General features: G+C 50.6%; 1 protein-coding gene and 1 non-coding gene across 3 annotated transcripts in view; one reads left to right on the top strand and one right to left on the bottom strand.

Annotated features, from left to right (window-relative positions):
• Plxna4 (plexin A4) overlaps positions 1 to 25428 on the bottom strand; it is a 433305-nt gene that overhangs the window by 55974 nt on the left and 351903 nt on the right. For both annotated transcript variants that reach the window (XM_047561306.1, XM_047561307.1), the window contains exons 10-14: positions 19681 to 19881; positions 13259 to 13355; positions 12620 to 12810; positions 8863 to 9014; positions 3932 to 4049 (exon numbers count right to left, since the gene is read on the bottom strand). In XM_047561306.1, coding sequence (XP_047417262.1) covers positions 3932 to 4049; positions 8863 to 9014; positions 12620 to 12810; positions 13259 to 13355; positions 19681 to 19881 — 759 coding nt within the window. The remainder of the gene's footprint in view (positions 1 to 3931; positions 4050 to 8862; positions 9015 to 12619; positions 12811 to 13258; positions 13356 to 19680; positions 19882 to 25428) is intronic.
• LOC124992012 (small nucleolar RNA SNORA28) lies at positions 15658 to 15781 on the top strand. The gene has a single exon (XR_007110022.1). It is a non-coding gene; the product is annotated as a small nucleolar RNA SNORA28 (small nucleolar RNA).

The following is a 25428-nucleotide window of genomic DNA, read 5'->3' as shown; positions in this document are numbered from 1 at the left end:
CTGGATCATGCAGTGTGACTTGAGATAAGATATTTAACCTCTCTGATGACAAAATTAGGGGACTGAGCCATAAAGAGATGATCTCCAAGGCCCCTGAAGGTTTTCTGGCTCTGTAAGTGGCAGTAGTTTCTACCTTTTCAAATGGGGCCTTTGTCTCGCTGTAAAGGGGCCCTGTTGGCCTCTCCAGAGAGGGAAGGGAAAGTGAGGGGAGACACAGACACGTCTGGTTGTCTATCTGTGCACGTGGCTTCCAGGTAGGGAAGGGCTGAGAGAGAGAGAGAGAGAGAGAGAGAGAGAGAGAGAGAGCATGCCAGGAAGCCCAGCTGGTCTGGGGTGTGTCCTCCCTGGCTGGGCTGCCTGGGGTTGGGCTCCCCAGGGGAAGAACAAGCCACCCCCACAGGGTCTCGCGGTGTCGTTGTTGTGTGCTGTCTGGAGGGGGAGTTACCCGGGCCGGGGAGAGGCTGTTATGGAGATACGTTTTAGAGTTGTGAGAAACTATTAATTATTCAAGCCCTGCTTCATAAATATTTCATGCTGGGCTTGCACGGGAAATCAGATTTGGCGCGTTCGCCACCTCCTCACTTGGCGCCGTGAATGGAGGTGGAAGGAAAAGGGGAAATCGTGCCCTGCCTGGAGGCCTCTGGGGACAGGGCTGGTGATAGGGCCAGCGAGGCTGGTCTGGGCCCCTTGGCCTTTATGTTCGGGTTTTGAGTGAATGTGTCACACATCCAAACCTGGCTTGATTGTGCAGGGAAACCGAGGAACAGCTCTGAGAAGGGACAACCCAGCATGCCCCAAGTCCCTATAGGAACCTGGAATGGGGGCTCTCCGGCAGCCCCAGGCCTCCAGAGGAAGGGGCTTCTGTACCGCAAGGCACTTAACTGAGCAGAAAGCAATGAGAACTCCAGGACGCTTGGAAGCCTGACAGAGGGAGAGTCTGTTCCTTCCCACCTCTGAGAGACCCAAGGGGACCCGGCACCTCATTCCCCCTGGAACCCTTCAGATCTTGCAACAGGGGGCCTCCGTGACTCGACCCCAAAAGCCAGGCATCTCTAGCGCCATCCTCTGCCCTGGAAGTCTTCCCAAGGTAGCATATGGCACCAGGGCAGGTTCTCAGAAGAATCCCTTCAATAGGAAAGTGACCCGCATCTTTGTGCCCAGGATCCATTGGACCAATGCCTATTTGTCTTGTGGGAGCTGCTCTCCTCTTTCCCTATGGCCCCCTGCTCCATCTCACTTCCTCCCCAACGCCCTCTCTTTCCCTCTCCTCGTCCCATCTTTTGGTGCATGTTCATGTCTGCCTTGTGCTGGAAAAGCCCACCGCCCAAGGTCCCAGTCTGTGTGCCGGACAAATCCCGCCTTTCCATCAGCTTCCTTTCATTCCCTTGATTCAACCACATCCTGCTCCAGGTCAGAGACGATCTTCCTGGCAGCGGGAGGGACTTCCGAAGTCTATCATGCATGCTCTTTATAAGAGTTAGAACAGAGAAGGGAGCAAAAGGAAAAGTGGTAGCTACTTAATGAACATGGTCCCTCCTAGCCCCATCCTCAGGCTGGGCTGCGGTTAGAGCCACTGGGAGTTTTCTGACCGAGGAAAGCGTGTGTCCTGCCTGCAGAGGATGACTTAGTTAGGAGGGCTAAGGGCTACAGGGTATCTGGTTTAGGGCCCCAGGAGAGTAATGTGCACAATCAAGTCAGAAGTGCCCACGTACCACTGGGTTCCATGGCACTGCCTGTAAACCCAGCGGTTCAGCAGGCTGAGGCAGGAGCATTGTGAGTTCAAGGCCATCCTCAGCAACTTAGTGAACTCTGAGCAACTTAGCAAGACCTTGTCTCTAAATAAAATACAAAAAAGGGTTGGGAATGTGGCTCAGTGGTTAGGTGCCCTGGGTCCAATCCCTAGTACCAATAAATAAATAAATAAAAATAAAGAAGAGCCTAGCAAAGAAATAAAGCTCCCAGTGTCACCTGCAAATGCTCACGGGCCAGAAGAGGAACACTGGAGTGCTGTGCAGGAGATGCCCAGACCCAGGGTGGGTGGGGACTGCAGGGGCTACGGGCCTCCCCAGCCCAGCTCGGCAAATTCAGAAGAGGCCAAGGAGTGGGACGTGGGCAGGCTACAAGAAAGGGGGATGAGGTGGCTTGGTGCCACCAGGAAGGAGAAGGGAAGGGAAAGGGGTCAGCAATGCTGAGGCAGAGAAACAGGCCGAGGAACCAGGACGGCATCTGACAGGCAGCAGGAGTCGAGGTGTGGTTCAGGACGAAGATGCTCTTTCATGGAGGAAGATGGGTTCCCAGGGGCTCAGACCAAAGGCAGGGGAAAGATTCAAGAGACCATATGGGGAACGGGCAGAGTAAGACTCCAGGACATGGTGAGGATCCACGTCAGGAAGGAGGGGAAGCTGAACCACAGTCTGTCAAGAGTGTGGGCCGACAGGGACTGGCCACCGGCAGAAACAGGCAAGAGCAGAGGACACACTGTCCATGGAGACGCCAGACTGGGCTACAGCGACATGACCACAGCCGTGTCCTCTGAGCAGGTCCCAGTGGTGAGAGGCCCTAGGAGGCACACTGCACCAGCAGCAGAAGTCCAAGGAAAACGGGGGCCTAGTGAGGTGGAGGCTGCCCTCACCCTGTCCACTCTGCCATCCAGGGCCACTGACAAGGGACACAGGACAGGAAGGACCTGGTCAGCTGACTGGCTGGGGAAGCCCAGGGCTCGTTGGCCTATATGGTTCCCTCCGTCCTTTCCCTGGCTGCCAGGGAGCAGTCAGAGCCAGCTTTCATGCCCAATACCTGACAAGGGTCACCGGCATGTATTGAGTGACAGTCACTGGTGTCCAGGATGAAGGTTGGTTTCCCAGAGCAGGGCTGGGGGAGGAGCTGTGGCAGGCCAGGCGGGGAGGGCATCTGGGCCGCCTTTACCTGAGGTCCTGTCCCACCAAATCGGAACCCATCCTCAAGTCTTGTGCATGAAGGGTCTTGTCCCCATTCAGACTGTGAGCCTTCTGAGGGACGGGCCGTGCCAGGTCGCAAGCACCTCTGAAACCCCCACAGCCAGGACCATCCAATTATCAGAATGTTCAATAAGGATTTATCAAAAAATCTAGCAAGAGGCATTGTGCAAGGTGATAAATGGCTGGGAGCTGAAGGGAGAGGAAGAAGAACCAGGAAGCAGGGAGCGGGGAGGAGGGAAGGAGGGAGGCGGAAGGGGAGGGGAGGAAGCAGAATGCCCATAACATTCCAGGGCACTTGGTGCCCAGGCATTAAATCCATCACTTCAGGCTTCCATTTCCAAAAGCAGCTCAGAATCCTGAGGAAGTCATGCCAATCTGAGAAGGCTGGTTCTGGAAATGAGGGGTATGTGTGGCCGGGGCTGTGAGGTGCTCATGTCTCCACCATCCCCTGCAATTTGCAAAAGTCCCTGCACCCCCCAAACCACTAGCCAGGCAGCCTTGCCAGGGATGGACGGTTCAGACTGGAGGTTTGGGCCCAACCACCATTACTGCTGGTGACAATCATGGATGATAATAATCAAGGAAATGACATCAGAAGGAATAGGAAGATTGGATGCAATTTTCACAAATGCTATTATTGTCCCCATTTCACAAATGAAGAGACCGAGTGGCCATGTGCAGACCGTGCCGCCTACAATGCGACCCAGCCATTCAGCCACACAGGCGGCTGGGGATCCAATGGCTCCAGCAGCTTACCTGGAGCCAAGAGCCAGGCACTCGGTCTGGATTTCAGACGGGGTCTCCGAGACGGCAAGGGCTGTGCTCCATTCGCTACACGAATGGGGGGTGGGGCTTGCATGGGGGCCCTTCTCCCAGGTTTGCCCAGAGTTCTAGAGAGTTCTAGAGGGTCCCACCATGCTGGTCATGAAATCTGTGGGGCCTGCTTCCATCCAGGCCCTGGCGGCAGCACTCACCATGAAGTAGTAGAGCTGGGAGGAGCGGGCCATGAACTCCGGCCGACACACCGCCACACAGATCTCCACGAAGCCTGCGTGCTGGCTGGGCTTGGCCTCTCCCATCTCACACACGATCCTGCGGAGGACAGCAGAGACCCCATGAGCCAGGGGCTCCCGGCCCAGGCCCCGCAGCCCCTGCAAAGCTGCTTGCTCTGCGGTAGGATCTCAGGGACCCGCAGGCAGGGAGTGGGAGACGTCCGACTGCTCCCTGCAGGGGCTCCTCCTGGCTCTCAGGAACTGGGAAAACTTTTGGGGGATCCCCAGAGAGGGTCTGAGAAATTCTCATCCCAGACACTTAGCCCTTAATTCATGACTGTCCACTCAATAATTCGGAGAGTGGGGGTCAAGTTTCAGCCAAACGGTTTAGGAAACAGAGCTGGCAGAGTCCAGAGAGGTACAGTGACTACCCGTGGGTCCCCAGCAAGTCAGACATAGACCTTGGTGCTGACCTAAGGTTCTCAGGTCCTCACCTGGGAGCTCCTTAGGCCCAGTGCTTGGGATGCCTCAGTGATGTGCTTTCTGCTCCCAGCCAGCCCAACTTCCAAGCTGGCAAAGTTATGTATGGGTGTGTATATCAGGGAGTATACATATGAGTATGTGTGTGTGTGTGTGTGTATGTGTGTGTATATAATGTATATATGTATATATATATCCTGGCAGACTGGCATATTTATACTTATATCTTTATAATATCAATATATATACACATATTCTCCATTTTATAAGTGAAGAAACTGAGGCACAGAAAAATCAGGTCACTTGTCCAAAAATGTATAGTTAGCCCTCTGTATCCATGGAACCATATCTGTGGATTCAACCAATCATGGATCAAAAATATTCCAAAAAAAATTGCATCTGAACTGAACATGTGCAGACCTTTTCTTGTCTTTATTCCCTAAACAATACAGTAGAACATTGTTTACATAGTATTTCCATTGTTTTCAGTATTATAATTAATCTAGAGGTGATTTAAAGTAAAAAGGAGGATGTCCGCAGGTTACGTGCGAAGACCAGGCCTTTTTACGGAAGGGAGCTGAGTATTCGCAGATTCGGGTGTCTGCAGGAGGTCTTGGAACCAACGCAGCATGAATACTGAGAGACGTGCATTTACATACACACAGGAGTGTAAATGTGCATGTTTTGTATGCGTGCACACACATAAACATAAGTAGTAATATACACACATACGTATAGTTGTATACAAATGTGTGTACAGAATACATATAGAAACATGCATTTAAAGATAAAAGCAAAGCATGGCACGCCCACTGTTCTGTATGCCTCTGGTTTTACTCAATGGTACAGCAGACTTTCCTTCATGTCACTATGTCACTGTATGCATAGCTATGCTTTGTTTTTTTAACAGCTTCACAGTATTTTGTATGGATGCATTATCATTTATGTAACCTTCCTTTGATGGACATTTAATTATCCTGATTTTTCTCTGCACCAAATAACCCTGCAAAATGAACCAACTTATATCCGCATCTGTATGTGTCATTTATTTATTAGAATAGACTTCTCAGGAGGGAGTTTGCTGGGTGAAATGGTTTATGCAAGAAACATTGATAGGTAGCATCCAATGATGTTCCAGAAAGGCTGTGCCAATTTGCACTGCTATCTATGGTCCACTCATTTAGCCAATGCTAGATATTAGCAATCCTTGGAAAACTCCAGTATTCTAGGGAAGAAAGACCTCATTTTAATTTGAATGTCCTTGATTACTAGTTAGGCTGCATGTATTTTTGTCTGGTTTTGACCTTATATGGCCTCCCCTTTGACTTTTCTGTTGAAGCTCTCTCTTTTACAACTGAATTATCTTTCATAGAAACTTCTGAACTAAGAGTATTAACTGTTGTCTGTTAAAAATATTGTGATTATATTTTGCCTGTTTGTCATTTTTCAACTTTGTTCTCAATATCTTTGACCATGGTAAGTTTTTTAAAGTACTCATATGGTGAAATTGATTTTTTATGTTATAGTTTCTGGATTTTATATTTCTCTTAGAAAGAACTTCTGAAGAAGGATCCTGCAAAAAACATATACCTTTCTGACCCCATAACGTAATTAATATTTTATTGGAGTAAGAAAATATGGAAAGTATATAAAAGCATTTGTCATTTGTACATAATCCCTTCCCTGCAATGCACCACTCAGAAATGTCCATGGCCGAGGTTTTGGTGTATGTTTCCAATCTTCCCTTTTGCAACATTAATTAGAAACTCTGTATTCTGCTTGGTAACCGGTGCTCTTGCTTAACATACCTTCAACCTAGGCCTGGAAATGACTCTTCTATACTATCTGTTGAATGGCAGTGTAGTTGACTATCTTCTGTATATAAAGAAGGTCCCTGACATACAATGTCCTGTCTTAGAATATTTCAGCTTTATGATGGTGGGAAAGTGAAACCCATCCAGTAGAAACCACACTTGAATTTTGAATGTTGTGCTTTTCCTGAGCCCTACCATATTGCTTTAGGCTGCTGAGACTAGTTCCCAGTCATCCACAGCCACCAAGGAAACAGCCGACTCTCTACCACGTGCTATGCTGCTCAGCTAGGATTTTGGGTAGGTTAGCTGCATTAAGCACATTCTCACTCCCAGTATTTTCTATTTATGATAGGGTTATCAGCTGGGACCCCACCAAAAGTTGAGGGGCATCTGTACAGTAATGTATTTGATAGACAAATTCCCTGTGTTTAGACATACAAATTGCTTCCGAATTTGGACTATTCCAAGTAAGGTTGGAAATGAGCACTCCTGCAAATAAGCATTTGTGTAGTCTGGTTATTGGGGAAGGTTCTAGAAGTGTGGTGCCATGCTGAAGACTTTTGGCCCATATTTCCAAATGCCTTTTAGAAAGCGTGTCCCAATTTTCCCTCCTACCATGAGTATGTGAGCCTGTAACTTCCCATGCCTCGGATCCACACTGACTATTGACCTTTTACAACTGTTGCCCATTGTTTTAACTTGCATTTCACATGCCTTTTGGTTCTTTGTACATCTTACAAATGGTACACTCATGTTCTTTGCTCATTTTCTGATATTTGCCTTTTATTTATAAAGCTTTTTAAAATCTGTTAAGAAAACTTTCTTAATCATGATAGGGCATACCCATATTCCCAATTTATCATTTACATTTTTATTTTGCTTACAATAATTTCTGATGTGTAATTTTAAAGTTGTATGTACTCAAATTCCCTAATCTTTTCCTTTATATCTTCTTTTGCAGCTATACTTAGATCATCTGCCCCTTCCTGAAATCAAATACATTCTCACCTGTATTTTCTTCTAATTCTTTCACAGTTTCATTTTTATGCTTAATTCTTTATTCCATCTGGAATTTATTTTGGTGTGTACTGTGAAATAAGCACCCGATATTGTACTTTTTCCAGGGTGTTAATCAGCATCCTTTATGAAATGATCTTGTCAGTTTGAAATGCCACTTTTATCACATACTTAATTTATATATATCAAGAGTCTTTTCATAGGTCTTGTATCTCATTCCATGACTCTAACTACTATTTTAACCATGTGACTTTATAATAATATTTTTGATACCTGGCTATGTAGGCCCAGAGTTGGGTAGATTAAACTTTCCCAAATCACAATATGTTGGTAGCAACTTGCTCTGGTTTGGTTCTAGGAAGGTCTCAGAAAGTTGTAGGAGTCATAGAAAGATCATATGGTAACTGAGCAACAATAGGTCATGGAGGTGAGTCCTCCCAGAGCTGCAGCATTAAGTCATTCCATCTGCTATGAGCACCTTGGGAAGGCACTGATGGAAATCGGCAGGAATTGAGAATGGCAGCACTGTGGCTAGGAATCACTAAATCCAGGCAAGACCCAGGCTGCAGATGTGCCAACTGCACTGATGTAGCTAAGGGGGACCTTGCCAAGAGCCAATAACTTATGTACATAGGACGGGTGGTAAGGCTGCCCTCCAGGAGGGGCAGTACAGATGGCATGCCATACAGATCCCACCGTGTTGGTACACATTTCATAGTTGTGTTTGCTGGGCTGGAAAATAGTGTTTCCTTATTTACAAGGCAATATATAACCCATGTGTCTCCTCCACTAGGTGGGTTAGAGGCCAAGGTCACCTGTCGAATGACCTCCTCAGTGGGCCAGCAGAGTTGGCAAAGAGGAAAATAAGCCAGAGTCCCCCACAGGACTGAGAGTGGGTATGGAATTTTATTTCCAGGTTCCACAGAGATGATAAAAGAACCAGCTTTATGATGGGGGTCCTGAATGAGGAGGTGGAGACGACAGAGGGAGCTGAGCTCACGCTTGTCTGGCTTTAAGTTTTGCATGGCCTCACTTCACCCCACACACCAAGAAGGCAGCAGTCACTTCCTCCTCTCCCAGCTATTTCCGCCTCCCTTCTCCATGCTGCCTGTACTATGGCAGCTAGCTATTGCAGATGGCGGGGAGGTAGGGAGCTGCCCCACACCCTAGAAGGTTAGGGGTGTTCTCCTTTCCTTCCAGCACAGCGCTGAGACTGTCCATTGACAGCCAGGTTGTTCCTAATGCAGCATCCCTAATCTGAAAATCCAAATCCTGAAACGCTCCCACATCTGAAAAATTTTGACAGCTAACACGATGCTATAAGTAGAAAATTCCACACCATGAACTTTGTTTGAAGCACAAAATTATTAAAAGTATTGCATAAACCTACATGTGTAAGGTATATATAAAACAAAAATGTATTTCCTGTTTAGACTTGGATCCCATTCCAAGGATATCCCATAACGTACATGTAAATATTCCTCAGCACGAAAAACCCCAAATCCAAACCACTTCTGGCCCTGGACATTGGCACTCAAGCTGCGTTGACTGCTCCTCCCTCCCCTCCTGCCAGTCCCCACACCTCAGGTGGCTTCCACTTACTGTTCTGCAGGGATGTAGCCGTCCACCAAGGGGCTGCACTCTACGCCAGCCACTTTGACATGGGAGGCGATGTCCCGGAATTCCAGGCCCAGGTTCTCTCCTCGGATGGTGACCTTGGTGCCCCCTTCCCGGGGGCCTGTCACTGGGATTATCTGCAGAGAGGAAGAGAGATGATGTTAAGGGCAAACCAACTGGGCATTGTGCATGGTCTCAGGAACTGGGTTCAAAACCCCTGGTGCAGCTTCCCAGAGGAGATGGAAAGTGACTGCAATGTCACTGGGTAATTCATAAAAAATCAGGACTGAAATCTTCCAGCATTCGCTAATATTGGTTCCACTCTCAAGGAAAATAAATTCCTCCTATCAACCCCCAGCCATCAGCACCTGGGATCATCTCACCCACCTTTCCAGATCCTTCTCAAATGCCACCTTCCCATTACCAGATGTCCTCTCTCTCTCTCCACTGAAATTCCAAGGCACCTTTTGCTATTTCATGACAACAATCATTCGTTCATGTCTGGTTCCTTGTCCTTTCCATCCCCTGCCCCTCCTCTTCAGACCCTGCATCCCTGGGAGCAGGGACCAGCCCTCACTGTTCTGTGACCTTGTCACTGGCAAAACCCTATTTATATTGTGGATTATAACTCTTTTGAAAACCACACCAAGTCAAGCACCTTTCTGGAGTTAAAGGAGCATTGTTACTGCTTGCCTTCATTGTTTGGCTTGGTTTCTCTCGGAGATGGGTTTAATTTAGACATTACCCTAGTACACTGGTTAAAACGACTGGCTTTCCCACGGATGACGCCATTGGTGTTAAAACCCACAGCTGGATGTCAAGATTCAACCACCAATGGCCTGCATTGAGGCAGGGACTAAAGGACGGGCCACTGTGACCTTCCCTATTTTATATACCACAGCAGACTCCTTCCCACTCCTGGGGCCTCTGAGTCCTACGTGGGTCATGGCCCAGCAGAATGGCAGGAGCCTCTAGCCCTTTCCAGCATGTCCTCCTGTTCCACCAAGCAAGGATCTCAACTGGTCTTCCCTCTTGGGGCAGGAGTGAATTTGCAGAAGCAAAAGACCCTAGACCCTGAGTGGCAGCTTTGCCAGGGGAGGCCACCTCCTGCCTCTTGTGCATCCCCCATGCAGACACACGTGTTTGTGAGTGAGCTTACACACGGGTGTGACAGTTCACACAGCGTGTTCCCACCGTAGTGGGGAAACAGCTTTCTTGGAGGCACGGGCCCATCTCTGTGTGAGGAAGGTGGCTAGACCTGGGAAAGGTGGCGGGGGCAGTGAGGTTCTTCCCCAATGCCTGCCTGGACGGTGGTCCCCAATATACCCCTGGAACCGGCAGCATTGTCCACAGACACTCCACCCTGGCCCGTCATCCTGTAAAAGGAGTTTTATCTCTGGCCTGTGCGGGTTCCCCGGAGGGCTGGTGCCAGGATGGAAGAAGCAAACAGCCTCCCTCGCAGGAGATTTGTTTAATTTGCTGCCTCTTCCCTGTGATTTTCTTGGACCCAGGCCAAGAAGAAAGCTCGTCACACCAATTGGGCCCAACGCACCACGAGTTGCCACGCACCACAGCCCCGGGGAGGACTTCTCATTAAGGGAATGGGGGCAGCGGTTCCACCGAGGAGGTGTGGGGCCGGGTGGGCTGGGAAGGAGAGCCGAAGACACAGCCTGGGTGCGGGGCCCCAGGCAGCCGGTCAAGGGTGTCCCTCTGCCTTCCTGCTCCAGGTCTGTAGGTAAATGTACCAATACCCGACCCCGTCACCTGGTAGCATTGTTTAGGTTCCTCCCCGCTCAGGAAACTGAAGCAGAAGCTGAGAGCAACGCCCAGTGTGCAGGGCAGGCAGGTGGAAAGTGATGGGCCACCCTGAAGGGCCACTTTGCTGGGTGAGGTTGTTCATTCACAAAAGCGGAGACCCTTCCTGCTCTGACACATCCCCGGTGTGCACGGTTTGTGAGTGTGGGCACAACCCTCCCGCTGCAGTGAGGACAGTAACCCAGCACTGGAGACCGGGGAGAGGACCACTTCTTTACATTCTGGCCAGAGTAGATATGCACCTCTGAGCGCTGGTCTCTTTGTCTGGGAAAGGGTGATAATAACCCTGCCCTTGGCAAGTGTGATGGCTTAAATTGTGTCCCCCACTTCCCCATAAACTCATATGTGGAAGTCCTAAAAATCCTTAGTAGGGTTTTCATGGAGGTCATCAAGTTTAACAGTGTGGGGGGTCACAAGGGTAGGCCTCAGTCCATTTGATGGGCATCCTCATAAAAAGGGGCAGCAGGGACAGAGACATGCATAGAAAAGTAAAGATGATAAGGCATATGGGGAGAAGATAGCTACCCACAAGCCAAGAAACGGGGCTGGGGAAGATCCTTCCTCACGGTCTTCAGAAGGAACCAGCCCCCACAAACACCTTGACCTTGGGCTTCTGACTCCAGCACTGTGAGCATCTAGACTTCTGTCGTTGAAGCCACCCAGTGTGAGGGCTCCGTCACAGCAGCCTGAGGAACCCAGGCTGTGAGAACTGGAGGGGAACACCAAGGACCTCCGCAAACTCCAAAGCACTGTCACATACCTGGCCCATGACTGGGACTGCCACTGTCAGATTCCCGGATGACGTGTTCCTTTGTGCAATGGCGTGAAGTGGGTGCCAGTTTGCCCTATTTATCGAGGCAGAGAGGGAGCTGCTTTCCTTCCCTCTTCCTCAACTGCCTCCTTATCTTAACCTGCATCCACAATGGCAGAGAGGTAACGAGTACCTGCTATAGGCCAAGTCCTGTACCAGAGGCACGGATGTGAGACCTGGTTCCGTTGTTGAGGATGACAGATATGCTTCTCCTCCTTATTTTCAGGGAGGAACAAGAAACTCCGGCCTCAGCAGGAAGGGGGACCTTAGGCCATCAATTCTGCCAAGAGCGTGGGTGGGGAGGTAAGGAGACATAGCTATCTCCATAAACCCCAGGGTCAGTGATTTCCTTGGCTTAGACATCCTTGCAGTGATTTTAATGTGATGGTGATGACCGAGGAGGAGGAAGAAGCCAAAGATTCCAAGGACTCAGCATGGAGCTGGGAAGCACTGTACATGCACAGGGTATGCTCAGCGCTCCTTGTAACTGTCCTGTGGTGGCACAGGAGAGGAGGGAAGAAGGGAGAGGCAGGGAGAGACTGACGCTTGGCCCCAAGGCACCAGCAGTCACCTGGCAGCCCAGAGCCACAGCTTGATCCCTGTGCCCAATTACCTCATGTCTAGCCCCACCCTGTCCTCCCTCTCTGGGCTCTGGTCCAAGGCCTGTGCTCCCAGGTCCTCCTGAACTGTGCCTAAATCTATTTTTGCTCCTACAGCTCTGATCTTGCTTTGGGTGAGTCCTGAATCTTCTCACGCCACCTTCTTCCCTTCCCCAGGGCTGGGATCTGTCCCCTGGAGTCCTGTGCAGCCTCTGCTCATTGGCTCCAATTTAGAAGCTTTCCAGCCTTGCCACTGAGACTCTCAGAGACTCAGGGAGGGGGTGACAAGGACTGAGTCCAACAGGGCGATGAAGCCCCTCGACTTCCTTGATAGGGGAAGGGTCTTTAAACCAAGCTCTGGGGAGGCTGTGCACCCAGCCAGCCAGAGCATCCATGTCCACCTGGTGACCACTGTGATTGATACCATGTCCAGTTATGGTCATCAGGGCCCTGACCCCCGGGGCAAGGGTGCAGCTCGGCAGCCTGGCACATGCCCACTCAGGCTGCCCTGGCTTACCTCCGTGATGCGGGGGTTGGTGCACTTGCTATTGGCGCCTGACAGCTCCAGCCAGCGGCTCTCGTGGGCAGGGCAGTGTTGGCGCAGGGTGCACTGGCCTGGACTCTGGCACCAGCCGCACTCGAAGTCTGGGTCTGCCTTGAGGCACAGCCCGCAGCTCTCACGCATGGCTCCGCACTTGTAGAGGTAGACTGCAGAGGGCGAGGGCAATTGGGCTTTGGGATGGGGGAGGGATGGGGGCCAGCCAGGGAGCAGGTCAAGGAGCACAGTCCCAGCCTGGGATGGAGTGAGGGGTCCCTTTGCCCCCTTAGCCACGCAGAGAAGATGAACAAGGAACCCCAGGCCGGCGCACAGGAACTCAACAGGGAAGCTGTGGGTCTCCATTCATTTAGTAGCTCTTCTCAGCAAGTCCCACTCACTTCGCTCCCCACCCAGAAGCCAACAAGCCAGTGCTCAAGCAATAACAGGAAGTAATGGGGAAGGGTTCGTGGGGGAGAGGCTGCAAAGGAAGGGCTCAGAGCCCTAGGGAGGCAGACAGCTGCTAGGAGTTGGGGACGTAATGACATCCGCCCAAGAACCCTGGGCTGCTCTGCTCGGCTCCACCCTGGTTTCCACCCCTAGGTCCCAGCCCCACCACACCTTTGTTCTGAGCTGGGTTGTCAATGTTGAAGTGCCCATTCCACACGACCGTCAACTCCACGGGCAGGTTGTTGATCTCCATCCCTTCATAGGAATACTGCAGCCAGGCCAGGGGAGGAGAGAACAGAGCTGGTCACAGACATTTCTAGGGAGGCCCGAGTGCTCAGTCTGAGGCCCTCAAAGGCCCACAGGGCTAAGGACTGGCCAAGTCCATGTATGTGTACACGTGTGCATGTGTGTAACTCACCTGCACAGGTGTATATGGGTAATGTGGGGGAGCAGAGGGTTTGGGAGGCAAAGCAGGGAGCAGGCCAGGCCTCTGCAGACCACCTGTGCAGCTGGCTCAAGCAGCAGGCTGGATGGAGCACCTTCTTCACACCCATGGGTCCTGCCCAGCTGGGCTGGGCTTTCCCCAGGAGGTCTGACCAGGAAGGGGGAGTAGCTGCAGAGAGCAGGAATGAGGGGGTTGCACTCTTTAGGGGGCAACAGGGGAATAAGACTGAAGAGGACCAGGTGGGACCAGATGGGAGCTTCGGAGAGTGGAAGGGTGGGAAGTCTTGCAGGGACCCTGGAGGACAAGCCCCAGAATCTGGGCAATACTCAAAAGGCATTCTCTGACTCAAAGCTGGGCACGGCCCAGCTTCCTGATGTCTGTGGGTACAGGAGCTGCCTCTGGACCTGCAAGGGGCTCCTCATCCTGTCCCCCTGCCTGGCTCTCCTCAGGACTGAAGCCCCACCTGGGATGCTGCTGGCTGACAGAGTGAGGTAGGGGTGGGACAAACAGGGAGGGGCTGGCTCAGGGATGAAGTCACGGGGCAGATGCACAGGCCAGCCTCTGCTCTGCCCCCTGCCACCATGTATTGCTCAGGGCCCAAAGAGAGAAGGTAAGCAAGGGAGAGCGGAGCCTGCCCCAGGCCTCATTTCCAGCCCCTACCTGGTGATTTTCTCATTATTCCACCAGCCTTTGCTCGGTGGGATGCAGGATTGGAATCGAGACAGATTTTCTGTACAAGAGGGCTGAGGGCCGGCAATTTGTTGAAAGGGCTTCAACCAGGGGACTTATTTTGAACTTTTAAACTCAAGAGTTAGGGGCTGGGCTGGTGGGGGTGCAGGTGGACACCACGGGAGGTAATTGATACTCTCTCTCCTCTAAGCTGGCTGCAGACCTTCTCTGAGGGGCAGGCGGGTGACAGCCATAGACATTGGGAATGCACCCCGGGGAGAATCTTGGGGGCTGGGACAATGCTTCTGTTTCTGGCCAAGAATAAGTCTGTAGCCTATTTGTAAAAGTTTCTAAAGGAAATGGCATAATCTCCCTGAGATTGCAGAAAACTCCAAGTCCTGAGTTACAAAATGTTCCACAATGGAAATATGTGGTGACATTGTCCTAAGCAACAACCTAAGTCGGATGTGTGTCTAGGTCTCCTCAGGCTCTACCCTTGTGTCCAAAACTCCCTGGCAACATACGCCCAGGCTAGGAGCCACATTCAGTTTTTCCCACAATGGAGGTGGTCTACAGTGCACCATCCACACCCCCAGGATCCCCTCCTGTGATTGAGGCCACCTGGGCCCACAGAATGAAGCAAGCCCCCCCCCCCCCAAGTCCTGCAGAAGCCACAGCAGGGACTTTGATCACTACATAACTCAGTTCAGTAGTCCTCCCACAGGGGATACATTCCAAGAGTCCCAGGGGACGCCTGAAACCTCAGGTAGCACCAAACCTATTTATACTTTGTTTTTCCTATGCATATATACCTCTAATAAAATTTAATTTATAAATTAGGCACAGTAATAAATTAATAATATTAACTAATAAATTAGAACATACTAAAATGTATTGTAATAAAAGTTATATTAATGTGATCTCTCTCTCTCTCTCTCTCATCTCTCTCTCAATAATGCAACTAATAACTCATCCATTAGTTGAGCTGATAACCAAGATGGATACTAAGTGACTACTAGGCAGGCAGCAAATACAGTGTGGATACACTAGTCAAAGGGATGATTCACATCCCAGATGAGATGGAGAGGGAGAACTTGAGATTTCATCATGCTATTCAGAAAGGCATGCAATCTAAAACTTATAAATCTTTTATTTTTGAAATTTCCCATATAATATTTTAGACTATAGTTGACTACAGGAAATAGATATGGTGGAAAGAAAAACTATGTATAAAGGAACTGCTATAATCAGCTCTCCAGAGGTTAACTCTCTACATCTGGGCCAAGCTAGGTCATTCCAAGTTATCCTCAGTTTTCTCATAAACCTCTCCCACTCTGACCAAGGACTAAGGACTCCATCAGAATCTGGGTGGTGATGCAGATTCCAGGGCTGTACCCCAGATGCACTAAATCTGATGGTCTGGAAATGGAGAGCATTCCAAAAGAGCACCTATTACAAGCAACACTGTGGCAGATGATCAAAATTGTCTGACACAATGTGAGCTTGCTACAGCCAGAAAGTCGAACCTATTCTGGTGTTTTCTCGTCCATGAGCCAAGCTGTTATGTAGATTTAAACAGTGTAAAAACAAACAAACAAACAAACAGAAAGCCAAAAGAGTACCTATATGGTTTTGGTGCTGACTAAAGTTGGAGAATCCCATCTGCATAAAGCAGGGAGGCAGGAGACTGGCCCAGTGGAGGGGAAGGCGTGTGGGAGAAGTTGCCCTCCCTTATGTTGGAGAAAGAGCCAGAATACTTGCAGGCCTCCATCCTCATGTCCTCCTCCAGGCAGGCTCGACCTCTTCCCACCCTTCCCATCTCCCCTTGGGAAGGCCCCAGTGGGGAGAGGTGGTCATGGCCTCAGTATCTCAGGTGAAGGAAGCAGGGCTCTGGCCTTTGGCAGGTTGCTGCTGGTAGCGAGGTCAGGACGGGAGCCCCACCTCTGTCCCTCAGGCCTCGTCTGACTGGGACCCAAACTGAAAGCAGCAGGTGTTGACGGGGGACAAGTTAGTCAAGAATGAATGGACCCGTCAGGCCCCTCTAAGGACAGATGAAACCCTAGGAAGAAGGAAAGAACTCTGGAAGGTCATGCGTGCCAGTGTCTGTCACACAAATGCGTATACACACGTGCAGACCTGGGAAAGGCTTAGTGCATATGGTTGTGTTATCTGTGTGTCCATAAATATGCACATGCATGTGCACAGACACACACACACACACACACACACACAGAGCCACAAAGTGATTCTGCCTGTAATTGGCTGCACAAATGTGAGCAAATCATCTGAGTTTCAGGTTCTTCAATTGTCATGTGAGAATTAAGAAATGGTACACGCCTCTGAGAGTTATCGCGAGGATTGGCCATAATGTATATGGTGCTCTGAGCGCAGTGCCTGTCGCAGTTTGGGCTCCCAAATATGATCATGTATTTGAACCTGTGTGTATACAGCTGGGGATGCTGTGTAGAACAGTGTTTGTGCTCCTGTGTTCATATTTCTGTGGAATCATAACAGCACCCATGGATGGAGTGGTTACGTGCCAGACACTTGGAACCAAGGGCTGTGTGCTTGTGAGGATGCTCGTGTGTTCTGGTGTGCATGTGTGTGCACATGTGGATGCATTTTCCTTTTGAAGAAAATTGAAAATAACACAGACTTAAAGGATCAAATATGTTGGGCATTGCCTTCTCTTTCTCGCCCCCATTTCTGGGATCACAACTATGAAATATTGTAGAAGTCATTAACCCCAGGTGCTCCCACCGCCTCCTTGGTCTCTAGGGAAGTCACTGTCATTCTGGAGGCCCTCTCCCAGCCTGACCTGCAACCCAGTGGGTGCGGGTTGGGCACCATCTCTTCCAACAGCTGGAGAGCTTGGAGCACTGGTTCCCATCCCCCAGGACCGCTCCCCTCCTCTCCACTTAGCATTTATATAGCTCTCTGTAATCAGCAGACAGTTAATCTGCACAAAGCCCAGTGCTGCTCAGGGCAGGATGGGTCACAGGCTCCTGGAGGCCAGGAGGTTAAGTGTCTCAATCAAGGTCTGGTACACCACCGCCCGGTTAATGGATGACTCTCCTCATTACCTCAGGGAAGAGTGACCTCGGCTTCCCTTCCTTCTAAAGCAGAGGAGAACTCTATGTAATTGAGACATTCTTGCCTCTAAGCATTCCTTTGTCCTGAGCTCTGAGATACCTTTCTGGAAAGTTCTGTCATTGGAATGAACAAGACTGAACAACTTAACAGGATACGAGAAACCAGTCTGGGCACTGTGTCCCTCTCTGACTCCCCCCGGGCTCCGTGGATCTCAGTTGAGGCCTGGGAAAGCCGGAAGGGGACAAGCTCTCTTCCCCACCTCTGTCTGGCATGTGGTCAACTGAAGTGCCTGGGGAAAGTGAGGCCCCCTCAAGGTGGAAGCTGGGCCCCGAAGCAGCGCCAGATGCCCTTCACAGCCCCTCAATCCTGCTTACCAGACCTGAGAGACGGCTGTGGGTTCTATTATTAGCAGCACTTGACCTTTTCCAGGAGCCTTGGTCTAAAGTAGGCCATGCACACCCGCAGTGGCTCCCCCTCTGCAGCAGGGCTGCTGTGGCCCGCCCACTTCTCCTCCCACTGCCCCTGGGGGCTGCAGCCATTGGCTCAGGGCCTGTCCCTGAGTAGTGGGGCTGGAAACTATGTATTGGCCCATGCAACTCAGCATACTGCCTACACTTTCACCTTGCATTACATCCTTCTTCCTTTGCTGTCCCTGAGACCTCTGTCACCAACCTCCTTCTTCCATCATAAGCCTGGGGATTTCTCTCATCCCCCAACACACAGTCACTCCAGATTGCTCATGGATTTAAAACATGAAAAAATCTGTTCCACACAATCCTCTCTGGGGCTGAACAGAGCTCGCCCTGGGTTAACACCAAAGATGGGTATGAAGTTCTCCACCTTTTTTTTTTCCCCCAACCTTTGATGAAGAGGTGTCTTAGAAAACTGTGTTCAAATTCTGAATTTACACCGTACTTGCTGTGTGATCTGGGGATGGCCACTTGTCCTCTCTGAGCCTGTTAACAGGATCTAGAAGATACTCTTCCAGGTCTCTTTCTACCTGATGATACATTGTATTTCTACAAATACACGATGCCACATTATCCCTGTCCTGTTCCCACAGGTGTGACGGTGGCACCTGTGCCATGAACTCTGTGGGACACCATGAAAGTGGAGGAAATGGTGCTCACCTGCCTGGAAACACAGAGAGGTACTTTGTGCCTTTGTCCTTAGCAGGCCCTGGTTTCACCCCCTACATTTGAGGAGTCTTCTGTGACCCCTAAGTGTTCACTGGGTCAGGCAGCTGTCTGCTGAGAGAATGCCGAGGGTATTCCAAAACTGCTTCCAATTCCACAGCGAGTAGGACACAGTGGGTCCCAACCAGCTCCCTGGAGGCTGAGTTAGCCTCCAGGGCACCAAGGGAGTTCTGTCCACGCAGTTTACAGGACTAACTCACGCCTTTGTCAGGGGTACCTCCATTTGTTGAGCCAAGTCAGCCTCAGCTCAGGGCCCCTGAGGTATCTTGGGACACTTGGCACCCGTCTCTCTGGAAACTGCGGCCTCAGACTCAATCCTTCGTCCTGACACCTCCCAGATCCCTGGGGTGGCATCTCCCAGGAAATGAGGCTGTTTTCTCCACAGTCTGAAACCGCCCCCTGCATCTGCTGAGTCGAACGTGGGACCCAGGCTTGCTCTCTCCACTGGGACCTTCTTGTTTGAGGGAGAATTACTGGAGCCAAACCCTTGGGGCTGGTCTGCTGAGCCTCAGGATTTATGAGGAAGCAGGAAATGTTTAATATCCTCCTTGCTTGGAGGTTTAATCTAGAGTGCTTACACGAGTCTGAAAAACAGCCTTGTTTCCAGAGGAGGTGCAGAAGGTACGCAGGAGAAGCTGTGGGAACAGACCTGGGGTTCTGGAAGCTTGTGCAACCCTGGTAATGCTGAGCAAACTTGGGCAAGCATATGGGCCTCTCTGAGCCCTATTCTGCGTCTATCCTGCGTCGTGCAGGTTTGAAAGTGGTGGAGGTCTCGGCAGGCCCAAATGCGGCACTCAGGCAGACCCCGTGAGGAGGCAGGCCTGGGCCTTGCAGAGGGGCTCTCGGGGAAGGGGTGGACGGCAGGCTCCTGGAGCCCTGGAGCCTGCAAATACATCAGCTTGTAAACAGGGCTCAGTGGCCTCATGGTGGCCCCAAAGCCCTCTCACCCTGTCTTGGGCACATGGCCCTTGTTACAACATGGCTCCTACTAGGTTCGGATATGTGCTGACCTCTCGAGTGGCCTTAGAACCCAGCACCCTGTTGGGGTGGGTGTGAAGGGACGGGTGGATGAGTAGCATCGGGGAAGAAAGTGGGAGTGAGCCAGATTTGTGGGTGTTGGGGAGCTCTGCGGAGCTGAGCCGACGTGGCTCTAGGGGGAACACAGTGACGGACGGGCGGGGGCGACTCACGGAGGTGTTCTGGCACTGCACGCTGGAGCTGTTGAAGCGCAGGGCGGGCACCCTCTGCTCGCTGCCCTGGATGTTCAGGATGCACTCGTAGCCACGCTGCCCAGACTGGGGCTGCGGAAGGTTCTTGGCCTTCAGAGTGATGGGCTTGATCACCTCCACGGGTACCAGGATCTTGTCCACTCGCAGCAGCTGGGGGCAGTCCTGGAGACAGAGGGCACGGTTTCAGTAGGGCAGCTGAGAAGCCAAAGGAACAGGGACCTCTGCAGATAGAACTCAGGTGGTCACGTGCTCCACCTGCTCCAGAAGTCCATCTCATACCCGCCTCCCCGGGCACTGTGAAGAAGGAATGAGCTGAGGAATGCTGGGTCCTGGAGGCACCATCTTGAGGCCACTCCGCATGGAGGCTGTCCCAGCCTCTTCAGGTTCATTAGAATGCCTCCCCTGGGATCCAGATTCCTTGACAGGCCTGTCGTCCCCTCCTGGGACCGCTTTTGGGACCCCTCCTCCCCTGGAAAGACTGACCTGCTGACTGGGCAGCCCGTCCACTGGGGACCGATGGCCTCTGTCTGATGAGTTGCAGGCAGCCAAGAATTGGACCAGAGGGGCAGCAGGAGGAGTCCCACAGGGAGGTAAAGCCCAGACCTTGGCTCTGCCTCTGGAACATGAGTCTGGACCACAACTAAAGAGGACAGCGGGCATCCCACATGGAGGCCGGCTGACATTTGGGAATGTTCTGAAGTAGGTTCCAGTGAGCTTTTCAATCCAGAAGCTTCTGACCGACCCAGGGAAACACCCCTCTGAGAAGATACACTGAGCTGCTCTTAGATCCCAGCAACAGGCACGTGGGGCCCAAGGGACCTTTGCAGATGGAGAGAACAAATCATGAGACCCCTTTTCCTGGGACAATCAGCTCTGTCCCAGGAGACCTCAGGGGAGAGTGGGGTTGGAAGAAGGAGGGTGTGTGTCTGCTGGTTGAGACATGGAAGCTGGTGTGTTGCCACCTTCTCTGGAGTTGGGTGGGAGAGTCAGTATTCCAGGTCATATGGCATGGGTGGGAGGCAGGCCTATGTGACACAAGCAGGGTGTGTGGGTTTCACCCAGCATCCTTCCTCTGTGGCACCATCTGGTGTATGCCTAAACAGAGGCTGGTGGACAGTTGACCATCAGAAACATGTCACCCACCTCCTCCCTGAGGAGGCTTTATCACGGGCTCATTGCTGGCTCTTGGCAGAGACTTATCCCAGTTCTAGTTCCCAGCAGAGTAAGGCAGAAAGAAAGCCACCAGGGACGCAGGCCAGAGTGGTCACAGGCAGTCAAGAAACTGGCAGCTGTCCCTACTGGGACCAAAAGCAAAGGTGAGCCAATCGTGTCCCATGTGGCTGAAGGTTGCGGCAGGATGAGGCTGGACTTGGGAGGTGGGGGAGACTTGAGCCAGCTCTAGTGCCAACCGAGCTTCTGATGAGCTGTGGAGCCCTGGGCACATCCCCACTGTGACGTCAGGTGGGACCCCAAGCCCCATCCATCTGAATCAGTCATGATTGTGTGACTTAGGGTCATCTTCCCTCTGTCATTCCAGATCACCCAACAGGAACAGAGGAGGAAAAGAGGGACATGGAAGCAGGAAAGGAAGAGGAGGCAGAGAAAGCTATAAGGGAAGCCAGGAGAAAGGAGGGAGCCAGAGGACGGAGACCACTGTCCACCGACAGGCCAGCAGCGGAGCCTCGCGGGGGAGCACCCCAGGCTCATCAGACCAATCCCTCCCCTTCCTCTCCTCCAGTCTGTCCACACCTGAATCCTGAGGAACGGTTAAAGGGTGAGCAGCAGACCCAGCAATCCCTCCCTTGGGGATGTCCCCAAAAGACCTGAAAGCAAGGACTGGACTGTCTATGCACGTCCACAGCAGCATCGCTCACAGGAGCCAGGAGGCGGAAGCAACCCAAGTGTCCATGGGTGAACAAGTGGATAAATAAAACACGGTACAGCAAAGTCACACAAGGGAGTGTTACCCAGCCTCAAAGAGGAAGGGAATTCTGACCCACGGAAGGAAAATGCTAACATGGATGAGCACTGAGCTCAACATGCTAAGTGAAATAAGGCAACTACTGCATGATCCCTCTCACACAAGCTGTCTAGAGCACTGGGTGTCGGGGACAGAAAGGAGGGGCATGGAGAGTTGTTTAACAGGCAGAGTTGCAGTCGGGGCTAGCGGAATGTGAATGTACTCAATGCCATACCACTGTACCCTTAAATGGTTAGAATGGTAGATTTTTATTATGTGTATTTGACCACAATTTTAAAACAACAACAAAAACAAAGAAAAGTAGGTCAGGAAGGCAGGTCAGCAGGGAGAGTAGGGACCTCGGCCTTGACCTTGTGCATATCCCATCTCTAAAGCACACGGATCTCTGGGAACTTTGAGGTCTCCATCTTGTACCTCTGCTTGGCTGCTACCTGAACCCCATGCTCCGGTAAGATGGGAATGGGGACATGTGCAGGAGAGGAGGGTTTTTGTAAAACCTACTCTGCAAAGAAACTGAGGCAGGAGAGGAAAAAGAAGGCTCAGCATCAGTAGATGAACTCCGATGCCCACAGCTCAAGTCACCTTCTTTCTTTCTTATGGAAGAGCAAGTTCCCACAGGAGTAAGGACCACCTTAGTAAGGATGTCCCTGGGAGGGGAGCTATGAAGCCCTCTTGAGCTGGGCTGGAAACCTGCCTGGGGCTCAACTCTTCATCCACGTGGAAGGAGCCAAATCCTCTCTCAGCTGTGCCCTGTACATTTCTCACTGGGGCTTCTTAGATGTTCTCTAATGAGTCCTGATTAGTAGTGGCCCCATAAAAGCCTACTTTGCATATAAAAAGGTTGGGCTCTGAGATTAAGTTCATTAATAGTAATTGGTGAGGCCTAGAACTGGGATGGACACGTTTTCCTCCAGTGGAGCTGCTGATTTACCCCAGTGCCCTGTCTAATTGAAATGTAAAATGGCCATTTTCCCCTAGGCAACAAGCCATGAAGGGGCCATGTCCACTACCATGCCCCTCCTCCCACCCCTCACCCCACATTCTGATCTGCCTCTTGCAGAACCACCTACAGATCTGACACTCGTGGGAAATTTCAGAGACGTGTCCGTGCTCCTCCATGACTCTCACCTGAGGCCTTGTTGATGGGCCACAGGCTCAGCTTCCCCCACCCGAGACCTGGGTCCTCAACCTAGGAGGTTCCTCAACTGTAGAAGCCCTGGCTGGGGAATTGCATGTAACAGCCAGAGAAGAACCATGGGAAGTCTGTCTCGTTCTGCTCATTTCAGAACTGGGAAAAGTGTTGTCATCATGCTTGGCCTAACTGTGAATATTAAAATTATTCCCCCACAGGCACATTCTGGGGGATTCCATGAACTAACACAGGCAAAGTGTCTGGCCCAGAGCAAGAAAGCATTCAGCAAATGTTGGTTCTTGCCTGTCTTTGCTCCAACTCGGGCTGCTGCTTGGCCCCACCTGTTCCCATTCCCACCTCAGTGCAAAGGTCCCATCTCCCCTGCTCCTACCTCTTCGCCTTTTCCATAACTAACCCCTCAGTCCTGTTGTCAACTTGCTGCAACCTTCTAGGTTTCACATTTTATGTTGAGCCTGACTCAGTTCAACACCGCTCCATGCCCACACACCTCTACGTGCCAGGTAGGCAGGTAGCAGTTGTCCACCCCCAAGGCAGCCCTCCATTCTGGAAGGTGACGACCCAGAGATGCATGTTCCACATGCCCTCTGAGACACACCAGCCTGCCCTGTGGTCTAGGGCTTGTCCCTCAAACCCTCTGGGTCTCTTCACCCAGAAAATGAAGAGGTTGATTTAGATTAAATGATTTTTATGGTCCCTAGCATATTGTGACATAATAAGAAATAAATATTGGAATTTCCTGAGTATTGTTGTTGTTGTTCACAATAAGCCCATTTCAGCCACACCTGAGTTTATGCTAATGAGGTGGCTCCTGGAAGAAAGGGAACCAACCAGGTGATTGAAGAGTTGGAATTTTCAATGCCCCTGAATAGCTTCTGGCGGAGAGGGTCTGGAGGTTGAGTTCAATCACCAAGGGTCAATGATCTAATCAAGGAACCCGGATGAAGGTGTTCAGAGTGTTCTAGTTGGGGACTAGGTAAGGTGCTGGAAAGGGGTGCACCTGGAACAGGCAAGCATATCTTGCTCTATGTGCTGCTTCATCTGGTTGTTGATCCACGGCCTCTGTAATATCTTTTAAAATAAGTTAGGAAATGTAAGCAAATGTTTTCCTGAATTTTGTGTCCCATTATAACAAATTATCAAACCTGAAGAGGAGGCTGTGGAACTGCTGATTTATAGCTGGCTGGTGAGAAGTGCAGGTGATTGTATCAGACTCATGATCGGCATCTGAAGTGGGGACAGTCCTGTGGGACTGAACCCTTTAACTGGTAGCATCTGACACCAACTCCAGGTAGTGCCAGAACTGAACCAAATTGTAGGCTACCAGTTGTTTTCTGCAGGGGATGGGAGAATTGTTTGGCGTGGGGAAAAAGCAGAACATTGGGCGTCAGAAGTGTGAAGTGTAGGGAACAGTTTGTTTTCCTTTCAGTCCCAATACTATTATTATCCCAACGGAGGGCTTGGGATATATCATTTTATAATCTCTTTGAAGTTCAGTTTTCCCTATCTTTAAAATGGTCATAACAATGAATGTTCAACCAAAAGCGTTCAAAATGCTAACCAACTGAATGAATACTGGAAGGAGTAGGGACACAGTGGACTTTATAAGGAAGGCAGGTCTAATGGAAGTGGCTATTTACCTGCTAGTAGGACAGTATTTTATTTTATTTCTTTTTTATTTTTGGGCACCAGGGATTGAACCCGGGGCACTTAACCACTGAGCCATTTTTATATTTTATTTTGAGACAGAGTCTTGCTAAGTTACTTAGAACCTTAATAAGTTTTGGAGGCTGACTTTGAACTCATGATCCTCCTGCCTCAGCCTCCTGAGTTGCTGGGATTATAGGACCAGCATATTTAAATGTCTAATTATTGCTATGTTGCAATCAGGCATCTCACATAGCTGGGGCGCTGGCAGGAGGATGTGCTACTGGTATGATTATTAACATGACTACGATTCCAGTCAGTGCACATTCCATAACTGCCATGGCCTTACTAACATTTTTTCCACATGAGATCTCATTTCATAGCACAACATGTATGTTCACCACCATGTTTCAGTGGAGAAGATTAGGACAGCAGTGACCTCATTCAGTACCCACACTCATGATGAGCACAATATTTTCATCCAATTATTTCCCTTTAAGCCACAGATGATTGATGATCCACCCCCACAGAGATTTCCTTCCAAACATATTACCCTTCTCTCTTCAAGGAGGGTATTTCTCTGAACCGTCATTTGACAGGGCCAGCTCTTGGAGAATGGAAAACACCTGTATTTAACAAGATTGTCTGAAGATGAATGCATGCAATAAGAACCAGTCTCTCCCCTGGAGGCCGTTTTGCCTGTGGTGACATTCTGGAGTTGCAGGCATGAACTGAGGGTGAGGAGGGAAAGTGGCTTGAGGCACAAGCCAACCTGTCATGGTTTGGCATTCAGGAAGTGGGTCCAGCTGACTCCAGGTCAACTGTCCAGCCCCATGCATATTTTGGTCACCACTTAAATATGCACAAAATAAAGACAACACTGCTAATTACAGAGAGCAGGAACACAAAGCAAAAGTCTGAAAGCTAGAGA

The sequence above is a fragment of the Sciurus carolinensis genome, chromosome 8 (assembly GCF_902686445.1).
Source record: "Sciurus carolinensis chromosome 8, mSciCar1.2, whole genome shotgun sequence".
Lineage (NCBI taxonomy): Eukaryota > Metazoa > Chordata > Mammalia > Rodentia > Sciuridae > Sciurus > Sciurus carolinensis.
Note: the sequence above shows the minus strand (reverse complement) of the source record. Positions and strands in the feature narration are given on the sequence as shown.